General features: G+C 39.6%; 1 protein-coding gene across 3 annotated transcripts in view; it reads left to right on the top strand.

Annotated features, from left to right (window-relative positions):
• The window catches only part of ORC5 (origin recognition complex subunit 5), a 170,856-nt gene that overhangs the window by 80,801 nt on the left and 71,494 nt on the right, over positions 1–18,561 (top strand). For 2 of the 3 annotated variants that reach the window (XM_045494537.1, XM_045494538.1), the window contains one exon: positions 5,429–6,224. The exons of the other annotated variant lie outside the window; for it this stretch is intronic. In XM_045494537.1, coding sequence (XP_045350493.1) covers positions 5,429–5,474 — 46 coding nt within the window. In that variant the 3' untranslated portion in view covers positions 5,475–6,224. Of the gene's footprint in view, positions 1–5,428; positions 6,225–18,561 lie in introns of those variants that run through there. 3 annotated transcript variants of the gene reach the window in all.

Genomic DNA, 18,561 nt, shown 5'->3' on the forward strand with positions numbered 1-18,561 from the left:
TGGCAATTGCTGCCAGGAAATCAGACATCTGTTTTAATGATAAAACAGTCATTTGTAACTTTATTGGGAACACTTACAGGACTACAGTGGATTAGAAGTCAGAGATTATAGTATTTAGAAGAAAATTGATGCAGCAAATAGAATGCTTTTAATTCATTTGTTCATTTAACATTTATTATGTTGCCCATTATAATCACTGTGCTAGGCTTTGGGGGATATAGCAACAAGTATAACAGATATAACCTATCCTCATTAGCCTGTATTCCAGTTTATTTTTGTTTGTTTTTTGTTTTTTCATTAGAGAGGATTTTTATCTACTAAAGGGGTTGTGAAGTTGTGAGAGGGGTATTATTTAAATATTTGAATATATTTAAATGCTTATGGGAAAGGGGTGATAGAGGAGAATCAGTGATATGAGAGACAGAGATTAAAGCCTCAAGTCCTTGAAATGGTTTATCAACATGGCATTTAGAAACGAGTTGAAAGAAATAGCTCTGGATGAGCTGGATGAGGGAACTCTTCTTGCATTATAACATGAAGAAAAAGTGGATTCAGATGGAGCTGAGTTTGGAATTTGGTGGCAAGAAGTTGAGGGTATTCTTGTGTCGTCTTTTTTGCCTGTAAAGAAGGAGGCAAATTTGAGACCAAGGACAGAAGTAATAGCAGTCTGAGAGGAACATGGGTATTTGAAATAACTGCTGTGGGGAATGGAAGAAAGTGCTACCAGGAAAAGCAACTTGCTGGTAGTATTGAGGGCCTATTTAAGGCTCCTGACCTTGAATTTACAGTGGTACCAGTCTGTGAAACTTGTGATCCTCTCCAGTAGCATTCCATATGTCCCTGGTACTGGGACAGCAAAGGGACATTATTGAAATCACAGAGGATTGGGGTTTTGCCAGGTGAATTTGGTGGATGCTAGCAAGTGAGTACTTAAAGTAAAATAACCATGGAGTCTGAGCTAGGAAGGGAAGGAAGGAAGTGAAGCCAGTAGAGGGCCAGTAGTTCAGTGCCTAGAATGTAAGACTCATGAAGTATTTGTAGATCAGGAGAAAGTGAAGGGGCTTGTGACCTGTTTCAAGGTGTTCCAGATAGCTTAAAGAAAGAGCTTGGGGATCAGAGGATAGAATGCCTGAATTTATGTTTTTAGAGGTGGAATATTTCTGAGTGTGATCATAAGAGTAGAAAAGAATGTCATTGGGGTGCCTGGGTGGCTCAGTCGGTTCAGTGTCCAACTTCGGCTCAGGTCATGATCTCACAGTTCCTGAGTTCAAACCCTGCATTGGACTCTGTGCTGACCACTCAGGGCCTGGACCTTGCTTTGGATTCTGTGTCTCCCTCTCTCTCTGCCCCTCCCCAGATCGCATTCTGTCTCTCTCAAAAATAAACAGGTATTAAAAAATGTTTTTTTTTTTTTAAAAAGAAAATGCCATTGAAGGTAAGTAAGACAGGTGTGCAGTGAAGTCACTAAGGCTGATACAGATCTTGGGAGGGAGAGGAGGACTGAACTGGGTGCTATAGTTTTCAGTGACTAAGAGATAGTGGCAGGGTGATACAAGGTGGTGAGTGGAATGATCTGAGTCTCAGAGGAGCAGAGCTTTTGGTACCAGGACACCAACCCCACCGAACAGGACATTGGAAAGAACTGAAGAAGAAGCAAGGTCCTTCAGGGGGAGCCAGATTTAAACCCAGAAGAGAAAAAACATACATGGGAGAGACAGAAGACATACAGAACTTTATTGACCAAGGAACAGTGAGAAAGTTTGGACAGAGAAGCAGTTGGAGGCTTTAAAGAAGTACAAAATATGGAGGTAGTATATGGGCAAAGACAGCTGATGAGAAGCTGATTAATTATTGTCCTTAGGATGTTCTTAATGTGAATGGTAGTTTTAAGTTTCTTTCTTACATAGTCCTTGGGAAGACAATACAAGATAACAAGATTGAAACTTAAAGTTGTCTGGTTGCAAGTTATCAGAAGAACCAAACTAAAAAATCAAACTGCCCACAAAAGTAAAAGGAAATAAAATAGCATCCCATGAGAAAAAAAACATATTTCAGGGTAGTAAAAGAATCAACAAAGTGAAATAAAAGGATAAAGGGAAAACTAAATCTTTAGACATATGCCATGTAACTAACTTGTATTAGAATATTCTGAATTCTGATTTAAGAATTAATACTCATAGAAAAAAAAGAGGACAACTAAGAAACAGGCTCTTAACCATAGAAAACAAACTATAGATAGAAAACAAAAGGGGAGAAGGCGGAAGGGATGGGAGAAATAGTGATGGGGATTAAGGAGGGCACTTGTGTTGAGCACTGAGTGTTGTGTATAAGTCTTGAATCACCGAAAACTAATATTATACTCTATGTTAACTAACTGGAATTTAAATAAAAACTTGGAAAAAAAGGAATTGATTACCCCTAGGCAAATTGTCACTAACATATTGTCATAAACATATTATTTATGTTTATCCTGGTTTTTTTTTTGTATGCTTACTTTAGAAAATAATTCATTTCTGGGGTGCCTGGGTGGCTCAGTTGGTTGAGCGTCTGACTTCAGTTCAGGTCATGATCTCACAGTTGGTGAGTTTGAGCCCCGCGTCGGGCTCACTACTGTCAGCGTGTCATCCTCTCTTTGCCCCTCCCCTGTTTACTCTCTCTCTCTCTCTCTCTCAAAAAATAAATAAAAAACACTTAAAAAATAAAAAGAGCAAGTATCTCTTGTACCTGTACAAAAACTATCCAAAATCTTAAAATGATATTTATATGAATTTGATTTATATAAATTTCATGGCATGTGAAGCCATGAAAAGCCAGAGAAAGTATGTATAAAGTACATAACACTCTTTGTAAGTTAAAGCATTCTTTACAGCAAATTGTGTCTCCAAGTCCTGTAATCTTTGGAATGTGTGACATAAGTTTTGATGTCCTTGTAGTTATTCTTTCAAATTCTGCCACTAGAATACGGTATGTGGGGTCAGTAACCAAGTCACCTGTTTACATTGGAGGATGGAGAGATGATGGAGAAAGACATTTATGCATCTTGGGCGTTAAGTGTTTCTTTTTCCTTCTAAGACTAAACATTTTTTTAAATGTTTATTTTGAGAGAGCGTGAGCAAGGGAGGGGCAGGGAGAGAGGAGACAGAGAATCCCAAGCAGGCTCACACTGTCAGTGCAGAGCCCGATGTGGGACACGATCTCATCAACTGTGTGATCATGACCTGAGTCGAAATCAAGAGTCAAATCGAAATCAAGTGAATTAACTGACTGAGCCACCAGGCTCAGTAAATGTGTCTTAAAGGAATGATCTTATATATTCAATTCCTGAGTGATTTACTGCCTTGAAAAAGTCCAAAAATCTTAAGGGTGTCATTCGGTTTGCTTGAGTACTTCCCAGTGACAAAGGAAAGAAATGGGCTATAGTGAAGCTTTTATAAATGGATACAGTCAGGTAGTGTAGTGTTTTTGTCAGTCCATTCGTTCTAGCAAAGAAAACTTTTGCACAAATTATGCTAAAGTTATACAACTAGATTGAGTAAAATAAAGGAGTCCTGCCACTAACGAATCACTGTATTTCATTTGTTTGCATTTTCTTCTGGTCCTAGTCCATTATACAGATGCTTGTCCTGAGCGGTCAGTTCTGAGTTGCAATTCTGTCCTCCTTTTCCCTCTTAGTGTTTGTCGGTATGTCTTCATATTGGTTGTTTTGTATGACAGTCCCATATTTTATCACATAATACCCTCTAATCCTGTAGTTTTAAATTTTAAATGTTTTAATCTTGGCTTCTTCTAAATTTCGTTTCCCACTCAATGTCAAAAAACCCAAAAGCCCAAAACAATAAAACTTAACATTAAATCCACTTTACCTTGTCACTTTAGGTTTGTAACATTAAGACTCAAAGTTACTGTGGGGATAGATGCCTGGAGAAATGAACAATTCCCCTTCCCTTTTTGCCTATGGTTTGAAATAGCCTTTTATATCTGTTTCCTTCTAAGATCCTCTAAAAAGGATCTGATTTTTGACCAGCTTGATTTATATATATTTTTTGACAGTTTTGTCCAACTGGAAGTTTGTACTTTTTGTCATTTGGGGGGGAAAAAAGGTTAGCGTTACGCTGTTGCCAGTAAATTTGGGAAGTCCTGGAATTGAGCAGAAGAAAAACATAAAAATAATATAGAGTATGATATAATATCCATACAATTTGTGTCTTTATGCCTGAGATTTTTTTTTTTTAATTTTAGTAACTACTTTTAGTTGTTTAATTACTGCTAATGATAACAGGAATGTCCTGGCATTGTTTTTATACCATTTGGAAAGGTTTAGTATTCTTCAGAGGAACTATTGTAATGAAACAATTAAGGTATTCTTTGGTCCTATATTAGGTGCCACAATAGCCATAGCGTCTCATTTGAGCTATTTTTAAATGTGTTTTCATAAGCAGCATTCGCAGTTCTCCATTCCAAATTTCCAACAACATTTGATATGTCAGTCATTTGCTTAGAAACTTTTTTAGAAAGTGTATTACAAAATGATAGACAAAAACATTAATTGATGATGGTTTAATAAATAAGAGCATGTAATTACTGAATCTTTAAAAGGCTGTTCTCACATGGATGATTATTTTTGCAGAATTGAATACTTTAAAGCTTTAATTTTATACTTATTGCTAGATCATTATATCTAATTATTTTGACCATTTATTCAAATAATAAACCTCCAAGTCTGAATATTTATGGTGAAGAATGAGTTTGGAGAAAGGAAAATAATTATATGTCTCTGTCCCTCTGCTATTTTATTCTGCCTGCCATCAGAGTACAAAAATATACATTCACATCGTCTGTTTGTTGTACCATATTCTTGGATCATACAGATTTAGTTACAATATGCACGCAGGTCACCCAGTGTTGAAAGACTGAAAAGAATGAAAACTACAAATGAGGACAGATCAGCTATGCATTATGTAATGATAAAACAGGTGTTTTGGAAGATAAACAGTGTTCAGAAGCACAGAAGATTTAAATACTTTTGCATCTCTAATTACTTTATTCTGGTTTTTAGACAAAAAGAAGATAGCTTTCAAATGAAATCTAAACTTTCTGTAGGATAATTGAAATAAAGAATGTTGGATAGTTCTAACTTTGTTTCCTTTTTTTTTTTTTTTTTTCCAGAAAAGCAAACTTTATGCATGGGTCGGGGTGGTGGGGGGGGGGGGGTTGGGGTGCAGAAAGGAAAGTTTTTAAAGAAACCTCGTTCCTAGTGACGTTTTATAAAATGAATACCATTCCTATCGTGGTGCTTTTCATAGCACTATAGGATTGGTTAGCGTTAGTTGTGAATAATTTTGCATGTGCTTCCCAGAATCGTACATAACAAAGCTGAGCAGTCTAGGGGGTGAGGATACTAACATATATTATCTATTTTTGTTTATAGGACGGTGAACTTTGACATAATAAAATACTTGTATGATTTCTTGTGAAAACAAGCTTCAAAGCCATATGGACACTGTGACAATGACTAAGCCAAGCTGTGTTCATCCAACTACTTAGCTGGCCAGGGAGAGGAGTTCTTTGGCTCTATTGGATTTGTCCAGACAGGTGCTGGCCCAGCATGGAATCTGATGAAAATACTCTGATTGGTCTGGGTGGATGTGAGCAGAAGACTATTTACCAGGGACCCTGGAGTATTTGGAAGCAACGTGTTAATTATAAACAGCAGGGTTTGAGCACAATCTGTTCTACTCTTAATGATGTTATCTTAACACTGAAATTGCCTGAAACCCATTTACTTAGGACTACATTTTGCTCTGTGAACTATCCCCTGCGCTTTGAACGTGCCAGCAGCCCTTGTATATAAGCCCAGTCTTTTCACTTCCTCTCCACAGGAGCCTCTGCAGTTGCTTGCCAAAGCAGATTTTCCTAAGGCCACCGTTTTAAAAGATCATAGTTGCAAAATATAATAAATAGAAGGTTTTTTTTTTTTTTTTTTAAATCCAAGCTTGTATATGCTTAGCCTTCACCCTGATTTTCTTAAAAGGCCCAAGGTAGTTTGATCAGATATAGGCCAATTTTCCATCTCCAAGCCTGCATGATAACTGCAGTCTGCTCATGTGGGGTTTTTCTGGTCACTCTTGCAATTAACCACCCAACCTAGCTTTTTAATCCGTGTTTTCTTTCTTAAATCACTGGACTTTAAGAGTTCCACAATAAAAGTTTTTCCTGTTATATCAGTTATGAACCTTGGGTCTGATTTTATTGTCGGTTCATATTTTGAAGAAGCTTTCTGTTAGCAGTTGAATACTTGAAAATTGTTCTGAGCAGATTTAAAGTGCTTGATTACAGAGCCCAGTTTACATTTCAAGGGCATTTTATTCTTTCCTTCCTTTTTTGAAGAAAAATTCTCAAAATAGTCACTGCCAGATAGGAAACCTCTTCATGTGGTTACTGCCTGCCACTTTCTGGATCAAAGAAAGCAAGCAGTTCTGTTCTTGCATTTGTTTGGAGGTAATAAGAGGGAGAGAAGGAATGGACTTCCTGTTTGCCTCCCAAAGGATAACATCCACCTTACCTGAGATGTCCCACAGAAGGTGGTGAAATTTTGTGTTGCAGAAGATGTTTGGAGAAACCAGGACCAGGGGAGAGCCATGTGCGTTGCAACTTCAGGCGTAGGTTTCCTGCACAAAGAAATCCATGTATCATTGAAGTAGAAATCAGCTTGGGTAGCTGATTCAAGGAGGAGCAGTGGTGGGAGTTTTCAGCCCCTCATAGTTTACTGTAAAGTGGCAGGCCTGCAATACAGTCTTCTTGGATAGGCTGGGCCCAATCTGCATTTCGAGGCAAGAATTCTGGAATTTCAGAGGGAGAGGAAATTATCAAATAGGGAACTGCCGTGAAGGACGGAAAGGAGGCAGAATACACTTAGAGGAATGTAAGTGACTCTGCCTCCTCCTCACTGCTGGCCACCTGTCCCCCAGCACCTTGCCTCTCCTGTACCTGCCCCACACAGTGCTACCAGCCCCACAGGAGGCTTCCCTGAAGAAGACCTTGTAACCAGAGTTTCCCTGCTCCTGACTGGACCATAAGACCTTCTCTGTTTATAATTCAGTTTCTAATGGCTTGCTAAATGACTCACTAACTAATTTGATTAATTTATTTAAATGAAGGCTAACAGAGCTTAATATGGACATTAGCATTTTAACAAGGGTCATCCGCAAATGAATTGTGTAATTGGATGATAGGAATCTCCAATTACAGGAAGGAGTCTAATGATGAGAATTAGGCTGGCTGGTGGGCCAGATATTTCCATGAAGAAAGGAGGTGCTTCGAGAATGGGAATCGGTGCAGCCACTGTGGAAAACAATGTGGAGATTCCTCAACAAATTAAAAATAGAACCAGCATATGATCCAGCAATTCTACTTCTGAGTACTAATCTGAAGAAAATGAAAAATAATTTGAAAAGATCTATGCACCCCAATGTTCACTGCAGCTTTGTTTAAAATAGCCAGGATATGGAACAACATAAGTGTCTATCGACGGATGAATGGATAAAGAAGATGTGGTACATACATGTGATGGAATACTACTTTGTCATAAAAAGGATGAAATCTTGTTATTGCAGCTATGTAGATGGACCTTGAGGGTGTTATGCTAAGTGAAAAAAGAGCAAGACAAATACTCTATGATTTTTTTATATGTGAAATGAAAACACTAAAATGAAACGAACTCCTAGATACAGAGAGCAGACTGGCGGCCAGATGGGAAGGGCATTGGTGGGGGCGGGGGGTTGTGAAATGGGTGAAGGGAGTCAAGAAGTACAAACTTCCAGTTGTTAAATAAATAAGTCATGGAGATAAAATGTACAGTATGGCAACTGCAGTCAATAACCTTGTGTTGCATATTTGAAACTTGCTAAGAGAGTAAATCGTAAAAGTTCTCATCACAAAAAATACAACTTTTTTCAACCCTAATTTTAATATACACTATAAACATCTTAATTTCTAACACCAAATATAAAACATACAAAATATACTGTTGAAATTTATCAGGAAATCACTTTGTTATGTAACTAAAATAATGTTCTGTTGCATTATTTGTAGAAAGAGGAGGTATTTAAATTATGCTCAGCATTTATTCTGCCTAGATCTAACAATGATTAGGTGGTAGAAGGAGAAAGTTACCACGCTGTAGATTTTTAGAGTTTTAATACATGGATGACCATACATTTGAAAAGTGTTTTCTTTGAATGGCTGTGACCCAGGTATACCTTGTTAGGTGGAGATCTTAGGCCCTCTTCCCTCTTGCTTTCAAGTTAGTTTTCAGTCCATGAACCAGTCTTCATTGCAGAAGCAAATTGCTTTTCAATAGCTCTGGAAGGGATTCTGATCCAACAAGCTTATTCTCATTAAGCCCTAAGGTTAGAAGGGGGTTGGCTCTAGGATAGCAGTTAAGAGTTGGGGCTCTGGAGTCTGACCACTTTGGATCAAATACCAGCTGTGTTTCTACAAGCTGTGTGACCTTAGGCAAGTTGTTGAATTTGCCTGTGCCTCTGTTTTCTTACCTGTACAGTGGAGGGCAGAATTTACCTCCTGGGAGAGTTTGGAGGATTAAATAAGTTGATATAGCTGAGCCAGTAATTCTCAACTGAGAACAGTTTTTCCCCACCATGGAATATTTAGTAATTTCTGGAAATATTTTTAGTTGTTATACTCTGGAATGCATGGAGGGAAGAGGGATGGAGTGCTGCTAAACATCTTACATGCATGTCCCGCACAGAATTACCTGGCTCATGATGTCAGTAGTGCTGAGGTTGGGAAACTCTGATCTAAGTAAGGTACCTGGCATAGTAAGTGCTCAGTAAATGTTGGCTATTGCTATCATAAAATATTTGTGGCCTAGAAAAGAAGTAAATGAAGGAATATAGAAACAGTCCAACTAAAAAGGAAAGAGGTACTCTTCCCTAACCATACCTAAGGAAAATAACTCTTGTTGGAAATTTTGGAATTATTCAAATGGACACAATATCTTGGATTTTTATTTTTTTAATTGGAGGATTTATAAGCTGGGCTCTAGTTCACACACAGATTTCATTACTTATTTTTCAGGATTTTATTGAATAGTGGAAAGCATGAGCTCAGTGATCGAATCAGAGAGCAAGTGACATACACTTTTCCTTCAAGGTGTGATGGTTGAGCAATTAGTCGTGTACCTCCAATGGATTTAGTTAACTGACAACCGTTTAGTGTAATTAAGGTCTGGAGCTTGGAAAGCTCCAGTGTAAGAAGCAACCTCTTTAGTCTCTCCAAGGCGTGCACTCCTGCGTATACTGTGCAAAGAAAAGTAATGCATCAAGTCCAGGAATAGTGCATCCCTTATCTCATCAAGTACTAAGTCTCTAAAATAGTTGAAATGCAGCAGCTGCCCCCAGGTGTGCAGTTAGGGCTGTCATGGTGTCCTCTAGTGTTAGCTGAACACTCACACTGTTGTGTATCATAATTGGTTGCATTTTATGCCTTCAGCCATGAACAGAGACTTGGAAGTAATTAGCCCAGAGGTTGATGTTATTCGGCTTCCTCCCCTACGTTTTGAAAGCTTCATCTGCTACAAAGTGGGACTGTCTATCATATGTAAATCGTTTTGATAATTTTGTATGTAATTTCAGTCTGCTGACACATTTGGCTTTCAAAAATGCTTAGTAGAGCTCAAAGAAATCTTTCCTATCAAGATACCAACATTTCACTCAAATTTGCTATTAAATGGCCTGAATACACAGTTAGTGTTCATTTTCCAGCAGTGACACATTCATGAAGCACAGTATGAGAAGTAGAAATTTGGTAGAGCAGAGAAAATTATAATCAATTCATTCATTTAACTGCATGTTGATGCACAATAATGATGGGAATTTTAGAAGGCATTCAACTGTTTGAGTAAATAGTGGTAGCTTTGGCATGAGCAGAGTCTGGATTTTAGAGATAGTGAAGGTTTGCCTGGGTTTTGGATGAACCACAAACTATTTCACTGGTCTTTGAAGAGGCTGAGAGTCTAATGACATTTCCCATATGAATATTCAATATTCATCCAAAAAATATCAAGTACCGGCTGTGTGCCAGGCACTGTGTTGGGTGTACAAGGTACCGCAGTGGTCAAAGGAGTCAGATGTCTGGCCTGGACAACGTACGATGTCTCAGCATTGGTACAGCCATTCCATGAGAGAGGAAATCTTGGGAGAAGGACTAGATCTGTGGGATGAGGAAGATCATGAGTTCAATTTTGAACATGTTGCCACTGGAGTGCTTAGGTGGAAGTGTGAAGTAGGTGGTTGTGTCAAAGTTAGGGATCTGAGTACAGCCAAGTATAAATGTAGACTTTGTCAGAATAGGGCTATACAGTGAGTTAGAGGTCTTAGTTCTTAAAGTCGTGTCCCTGACATGGCGAGGAAGAAACCATCTGGAAATGAGTTAAAAGAAAATATGTAGAAGGTGGCCATAACTATTGCTCTTCAATTTGCCACAGAGCTGCAGTTAATTTTATTTTATTTTTCAAATGAGAATTCTTCACTGTTAATATACACCTCATTCCTTCCAGTATATGAAGCAGCAGCGAGAGAAATGGGCTAAGTTCCATTTAGTATCTGGTCCCAAAAGGAAAAATCAGACACCCTTAGAGTCTTACTTCTGTGGAGAACGTTAGTTCAAAACACATGATTTCATCACTTTTGGCCGACTTTCATAGTAATAGGGGCACTGCTGTGGCTCAGGTGTGCCCTGGAATTTCAGAGCCCTTTTAGGTTCACTTCCTCTGGGTTGGAGCGTTCAGCCATCCTAGCTCCTGGGACTCATCCAGCTGGAAATGAAGAGTGCCTCGGAGGAACTGAGATGTACCAACCCCATAGACATCTAGGAGGAAGGAAGCTGAAAGAGAAACCCCTGCTACTTTCTACCTCAGTCTTTTGTTAGTTGAACAACATTGACTAACTGAAGCCTGTCATTGAGTGGATGAAAAGACATGAGAAAGAGCCACGTGTCTCAAGAGATAAAACAGGCAGCTGCTACAAATACCTCTGAATGTAAAAACAATAAGCCAAAGTGACCTACAGAGAAAGGAATAAGTAGATATGAGTAATTGCGTTGGTTTTTATTGTGATATTTTAACGAAAAGTTATATGGGAGAAGTGAAATGTATCAATAAAAAAGAAATTGTATGATACCACTAGAATAGGAGGGACATGAAAGGAGCCCCAGCTTAGTTACAAATAAAACTTTGGAACCGTTGAATGGAAGTCAGTACTGTCCACAGCTCCATGCAGCATGGGCTGGTTGCCATAATTCCTTTCATTATCAAAGGTATGGGTTAAACAAGAAAGAAATTAAGAAGGAGAGGATGTGAAAAGACCTCCACCCCAAAGAGAAAATGCTCTAGAACATGTGTTTCATAATGCTACTTTATATTATTAAAGAATCAGTCTTTATTATAAAAGTAACACAAGTTTACTGCACAAATTGGAGGCAGTCACGAAGAAGTAAAAATCGCCAGTTAGCAACGTTCAGAGATGGTCTCTGTAAGTAAATGTGTGGCATTTTTACTTCTGGTTGCTATATTCTTATAATTTAAAGAAAACCCCTCAATGTGTCTTTTAGCCTAGGAAAGAAAGGACAGGTCAGGTGGAGACCAGTGGTGCATACAACAGCCTGTGAAATATGGTTGGTAGGAGTTAAGATTGGAGCTTCTCCAAAAATGTTTAGAATGACAACATTATATATATTTAATACACACAGAGTAGTTGAAATTGAAACCGCATCAACATCATGAAAAGTGGTATCTCAAAGACATTGCATCAAAAACCAGTTCTTAAATGTGTGTGGCCAGTGTGTCTCTTTTGATAGACTTCCTTATTTAAAAATGCTTATCATGATAATAAAATGGGAGAAAGAATAAAAGAAACTAAAGAGAAGGAAGACAAAAGGAATTGAAGGATGGGAGGAGGAGGGCAGCGAAATAGATACCAACTTGTAGAAATATGAACCACAAATGGCACAGAAATGGGATGTTCCAGTTAACCTACGGCTGGATAACAAACCACCCCAGACTTCGTGGCCTAAAAACATCAGTCATTTGTTTTGCTCATGGATCTGCGGTTTGGGCAGGGCTCGGCTCCACACTGTGTCTCCTGGGGCAACTTGAGCGGAGTCGCAATCGCCTGAAGGCTGGCTCACTGATGTCTGGAGATGATGCTGGCTGGTGGCTTTCACCTGGAACACCCACACGTGGTCCCTCTGTGCACTCTCTCCACTTCCTGACGGCATCGCTTTTGCAGCATTGTGATTAAGGCCTGCTTATATTTATTTATTATTATTTTTTCAATATATGAAATCTATTGTCAAAATGGTTTCCATACAACACCCAGTGCTCATCCCAAAAGGTGCCCTCCTCAATACCCATCACCTACCCTCCCCTCCCTCCCACCCCCCATCAACCCTCAGTTTGTTCTCAGTTTTTAAGAGTCTCTTATGCTTTAGCTCTCTCCCACTCTAACCTCTTTTTTTTTTTCCTTCCCCTCCCCCATGGGTTTCTGTTAGGTTTCTCAGGATCCACGTAAGAGTGAAACCATACGGTATCTGTCTTTCTCTGTATGGCTTATTTCACTTAGCATCACACTCTCCAGTTCCATCCATGTTGCTACAAAGGGCCATATTTCGTTCTTTCTCATTGCCCTGTAGTACTCCATTGTGTATATAAACCACAATTTCTATATCCATTCATCAGTTGATGGACATTTAGGCTCTTTTCATAATTTGGCTATTGTTGAGAGTGCTGCTATAAACATTGGGGTACAAGTGCCCCTATGCATCAGTACTCCTGTATCCCTTGGGTAAATTCCTAGGAGTGCTATTGCTGGGTCATAGGGTAGGTCTATTTTTAATTTTCTGAGGGACCTCCACACTGTTTTCCAGAGTGGCTGCACAAACTTAGGCCTGCTTATATTTAAAGGGAAGGGAACTAAAAATAGAACTACCCTATGGCCCAGCAATTGCACTACTAAGCATTTATCCACGGGATACAGATGTGCTGTTTCAAAGGGACGCATGCACCCCCATGTTTATAGCAGCACTATCAACAATAGCCAAAGTATGGAAAGAGCCCAAATGTCCCTCGATGGATGAATGGATAAAGAAGATGTGGTATATATATACAGTGGAGTATTACTCGGCAATCAAAAAGAATGAAATCTTGCCATTTGCAACTATGTGGATGGAAGTGGAGGGTATTATGCTAAGTGAAATGAGTCAGTCAGAGAAAGACAAATATCCTATGACTTCACTCATGTGAAGACTTTAAGAGACAAAACAGATGAACATGAAGGAAGGGAAACAAAAATAATATAAAAACAGGAAGGGGGACAAAACAGAAGAGACTCATAAATATGGAGAACAAACTGAAGGTTACTGGAGGGGTTGTGGCAGGGGGGGATGGGCTAAATGGGTAATGGGCACTAAGGAATCTACTCCTGAAATCATTGTTGCACTATATGCTAACTAATTTGGATGTAAATTTAAAAAAAGAAATAAAATTAAAAAATAAATAAAATGGAAAAAAATTTTTTAAAAATAAGGGGAAGGGAATTAGGCCCACCTCTCTTGATAGAAAGGGTAGCAAAGAATATGCAAACATGCTTTAAATCCCTACACAGAACATAATAGGCTGAAAATAATAATATTATGGAGTGCAGCTGGAATATATCTTATGTCATCTCAAAATCTGAATTGGTGTAGCAGACTGTTGGTGTTCTCTTGCTCCTACTAAGTATCTCCTCTCCCCCCCACCCCCCCACCTTCTTCCAAAGCACAGGAGCCTCGGCTGCAAAGGAGGCCAAAGTCCTTAGAGCACAGGGAGCAAAGGTAACTGTGGTGGGAGGTAGGATCAGAGAGGAGATGGCCACATCATGTGTGGCCTTGCAGGGCACTGAAGGACCTGGTTCTTACTCTGTGTGAGGTGGAAGAGTTTTGAGCAGGGAGTCCCATGATCTGGCTTAGATTTTGAAAAGGATCACTGGATAATACATTGTTAATAGACCATAGAGGAGAGGAGGATGGAAGCAGAAAGAACAGTTAGAAGGCTGTCAAATGATCCAAGTGAGAGATAATGGTGGCTCACATAAGAATATTAATAGTGGAGGTGGTGAGAAGTTGTCAGATTCAGGATATATACAGGACTTGCTAATTAATTAGGTATCGATTATAAAAGAGTCAAAGATAACTCCAGGGTTTTTGACATGAACATCTGGAAGAGTGGAAGGGAGAAAAGATCAAGGGTTCAGATGTGGTAAATTGGAAATTTCTGTTAGGTATCTTAAGAGGAGAGGTCATGGAGGCAGTTAGGTAGACAAGTGTGGAGTTCAGGCCAGAGACAGAAACCATAGGGGTTGTCAGTATCCAAATGAAAGCATATAAGGGAAATGTGCATATAAAGGAAATATGGTTGCCTCTTCTGGGTTAGAAAACTTCCTATTCACTCACCTGAGCTCCTGTGCAGGAGCATTCAGACCCCTCAAGAAGGTAACTCCACTCCTTGGGGAGTTGCTAGTAAACTGTAAGGAAATTTTGGTCAATCTTTTCTATGGGAAGATAGGATTCATGATTCAATTACAATTTATTTTATTTAAATACTGAAATTTTGTAAAATTTCAAACGGTCATTGCAAAATTAAAAAGAAAACTGACAGGCAAGGCATGGGTGGGTCAAAGATTTAATTATAACAATGTATGCCATGCCAGCCTGGGCAAAATGGCCTCTAAAATACTGAGTTCACAGATTAAATATGCTAATTAAATTCCAAAAGCCCATTGTTGTAAAGCTGTTCCTATTACTACACATTTGCTTTCTCTCCATTATAGAAATAAGATTGTATGCAGAATTTCTCCATCATATATAAAGTTCCTTTTAAATGGATCTAAGTATGGAATACTTGGTTATTAGTACCTATTTTTTTTTCTGGAAATATCCATCCATCTTTTGTTATATACTTTTTTATTGTAATCTTGATAAATCTATCACTGAATCCCACTCTGAGGAGGACATGCTTGGTGGTGTGGCTCAGGCTGTTGGATTGGTTTGCCTTGGCTTCCTCTTACTTGCAATTATGACCAATGGCGCTCATTAGCAAGACAGTCATAAGGCTATAAATATGGTTCCATCATCATCACACAATAACTAAGAGCTACCTGAATAAAGAAGATGAAGACAAAAGTTACAGGGATTACTAGACACATAGTGCCCTTTGAGATAGAAATTGATTTTTCTTTTCCTCTTTTACTTTTCACTGTTAAAACTTTGTGGTAATAACTATCAACTGAACATTTATGTGCCTGACACTGTAATAGATAATTCACATACATCATCTCTAATGCTTATGTATTTGGGTGAAAAAAATATGTATTCACTGAAAAGCTGGAATACATACACTGGAATGCCTCTTAGGGAAGAAAATATGTTGGTGAGCAACTCGGAGCAGAAGATGGGAAAGAAGAAGCAGAAAGGGTAGAGGATGAGACCCTGATAGTTCCTTGGAGGAAGTAAGGCAGCAGGAACATGACTCAACTCTTCTGCATAAAAAAATAATTTATTTTTGCTCTTGAGGATCAGAGCAAGAACATACACAAGAAGAATCTTTTTTTTTTTTTTTGAGAGAGAGAGAAAGTATGCATGCATGCATGCATGTGAGCAGGAGGGTGGGGCAGAAGTGGGGAGAGAGACAAAATCTTAAGCAGGTGCTATGCTCACATGGAACCCATGCAGGGCTCAATCCCATGACCCTGGGATCATGACCTGAGTTGAAATCAAGAAATCGGATGCTCAACCAACTGAGCCACCCAGGCGCCCCACAAAAGGAGTCTTTAAGCTGGGCCACTGTGCGAGTGATATAGCCAAAGAGAAATTTTAAGTTATTGCCTTACAATTCAAGATGTGACCATTTTTGGAAACTCATAAATTTCCTGTAATACTCTGCTACATGCAGCAGCCATTTTTTGGAGAAGATCATCAAAAAGAGGCAGTTTCTTACTAATGGATTGACATTAGAGTAAATTTCTTTTAAAGGATACCAAGTGGAAACTACAAAGTTAGCTGAAGTTAGAAGTTGTTTAGAAGTGAAGATTCAAACCCTTCCCTCCAGACAAGGAATTCACACGCATCTTGAGTGTGACAATCCCAAGCAAAGAGCATCAGACGCTTGCCCTTCCTTCCTTCCTTCCTTCCTTCCTTCCTTCCTTCCTTCCTTCCTTCCTTCCTTCCTTCCTTCTTTAAATCCTGCCTTCCTGCCTTCCTTCCTTTTTCCCTCCTTTCTTCCCTCCCTTTCACTCTTTTTCTCTCTTTCCCTCCCTCCCTATCTACTTAACTTTTGAGACTTCACTTCTGTTGGTGGTAGAAACTAACTGGCAAGTTCAGGATTAACTTAGCACCTTCTAGTTTAAACTCAACTTCCTAGGATTCCTTTCCTTTCCCTCTACCCATATTTGTTAGGCCCTTGCATAGCCTGAATCTCTGATACTCCTGAACCCATTGTGCAGCACTGGAATAGCTAAGTACAAAAGCTGGCTGGTGTCTTCTGACACCATTCTTTCCACATGGTGATTTAGTGCATCCTCTGTATCTGGATGCAGAAGATCCTCACAGTCTGTGCCCACTCTCGTATGTCCCTCTACCTGCTTTTTCCATGGACTTCCTTGTTCCTGATTCTTCAGTCTTGTTCCTTGTGGGTTTCTGACCCACCAGCCAAGCCATTCACCATTGCCCCTGAGTCTGACTGTAACCTTACCTGGGGCTACTTCTCTCTCCCCATGAAGTGTGCTACCACTCAAAACTGTCCACTGGGAGGATTTCAACTCACTAGTGTCTTTCAGTTCCACTGAGTGGGGTTCTAGTGCAACAACAGTCCATTTCCAACTTGGCACTTCCATACAGAGTTCACCCATCCATGAAGCAAAGCCAGCTTTTTCCTTCTCCATCAGTTGATTGTGGGGGAAACACCCCATGAAGCCATAGGTATGAACTGAGGAAGAGGCATTGGTGCCACAGTGGATCTGGACCACCTGTTCCTGCAGATGTTCTCTGGACCTATTTGAGATTGATCCCCAATGTGTCACTTCAGTTTTAAAATGGATAGCTGCAGGTGAATTGGTAGGTCTGAGAATACACACTTCATCATAATGGGTAATTTTGGTCATGTGACACATGATGTCTCATGGTGAGATGCTCAGCTTCTACCAGGGCACTGTAGCATGCCAAGAGTTGTTTGCCTGAGCTCTGAAGGGCACTCTGCTATTGGAGCTTGCCAGAGGCTCCACCCAACACCCTTCTCTTTCATCCAGAGGCTCCACACAGCATCCACACAGATCTGTGTAATCATGGGATGCTGGGTTGTATGGCCCAGTAGGCAGGGTTGCTTGTACTGCTTGCCTAGATCCTCTAAAATCCTCTTTCTTGCTCTGCTCCCCATTCAAAAATAGCAACCCTCCATATAGTGTATGTTACCACCAGAACCTGAAGAAGCCTGTAAAGTATTGTGTTTCTTTTGTTCACAATAGAAGATGCAAGTGTGATAGCTTTACCTTTACTCTGGAAAGGATGGTCCATCATATTTCAGACCACCAGACCCCTGATACTTCACTGATGTGGAAGCCTTCTGAGTCTTCGTGAGGCTTTCCCAGCCACCACACAGAGGACATGTGTTGTCATACTAAGGCATCCAGATTCCTTGCAGGTTCTTGCTCAGTTGGCTCAATTAATACTATATCATCAATACATCAACATTTATTGTGATACCTAGATGGTTCAGAGCCCTTTGGCTGTATTGCAACAGAAAGCAGGAGAATTGGCATAATTCTGGAGTAAGACTATGAATATATGTAGTTGTCCCTTATATGTGAATGAGAAGTGCACGTGATGCTTCTCCCTGATGAGTATTAAAAAAATCTGTTAGACCAAAAGCTGTGTATTGGGACTTTTAGCTTCTGTTTAGAATGTAGAAAGTCAGAAAGCTTTCCCAACCTTGCAACAGGAAAACATCTGCAAAATCATGACTTCTCTTGAGCCCATCAAATAGTTGAGATAGCAGAGCAACCAACTAGCTTGAAATTTAAAGAAAGATAGGTGACTTGAAATCAAAGAAAAACAGGACACAAGCATGTACTTACCTGGGCCAGATGCTGGGTGTCATATAGAATTCAGCTAAAACTTCTAACAAATTACTAAAGACTGAATGTGGGCTGGTATGAGAATATAGAATTCCTGGGAGATGCAGACACAAGGACAATTTACATGCATTCACAGTCTCTTCTCAAGTGTTCACGAGAAAGATTGGGAGAGACTGAAGAAATCCTTCATTGTGCAAGCCTGGGGTGGGGAGAAGCAGCTGCTGTGGAAAGGCATGAAGCCTCCGTCATATGTCGCTCTCCTTTCTCTGTATGAAAAAAAAGGCATAAACCACTGGCAGAAAGCATCAAATCCGGTAATCTTTAGGGGCACTCTGTGGCTGGGGGAGAGAAACAGAAAGAATCTGTCTACCATTGGGGGGGG

The sequence above is a fragment of the Leopardus geoffroyi genome, chromosome A2 (assembly GCF_018350155.1).
Source record: "Leopardus geoffroyi isolate Oge1 chromosome A2, O.geoffroyi_Oge1_pat1.0, whole genome shotgun sequence".
NCBI lineage: Eukaryota > Metazoa > Chordata > Mammalia > Carnivora > Felidae > Leopardus > Leopardus geoffroyi.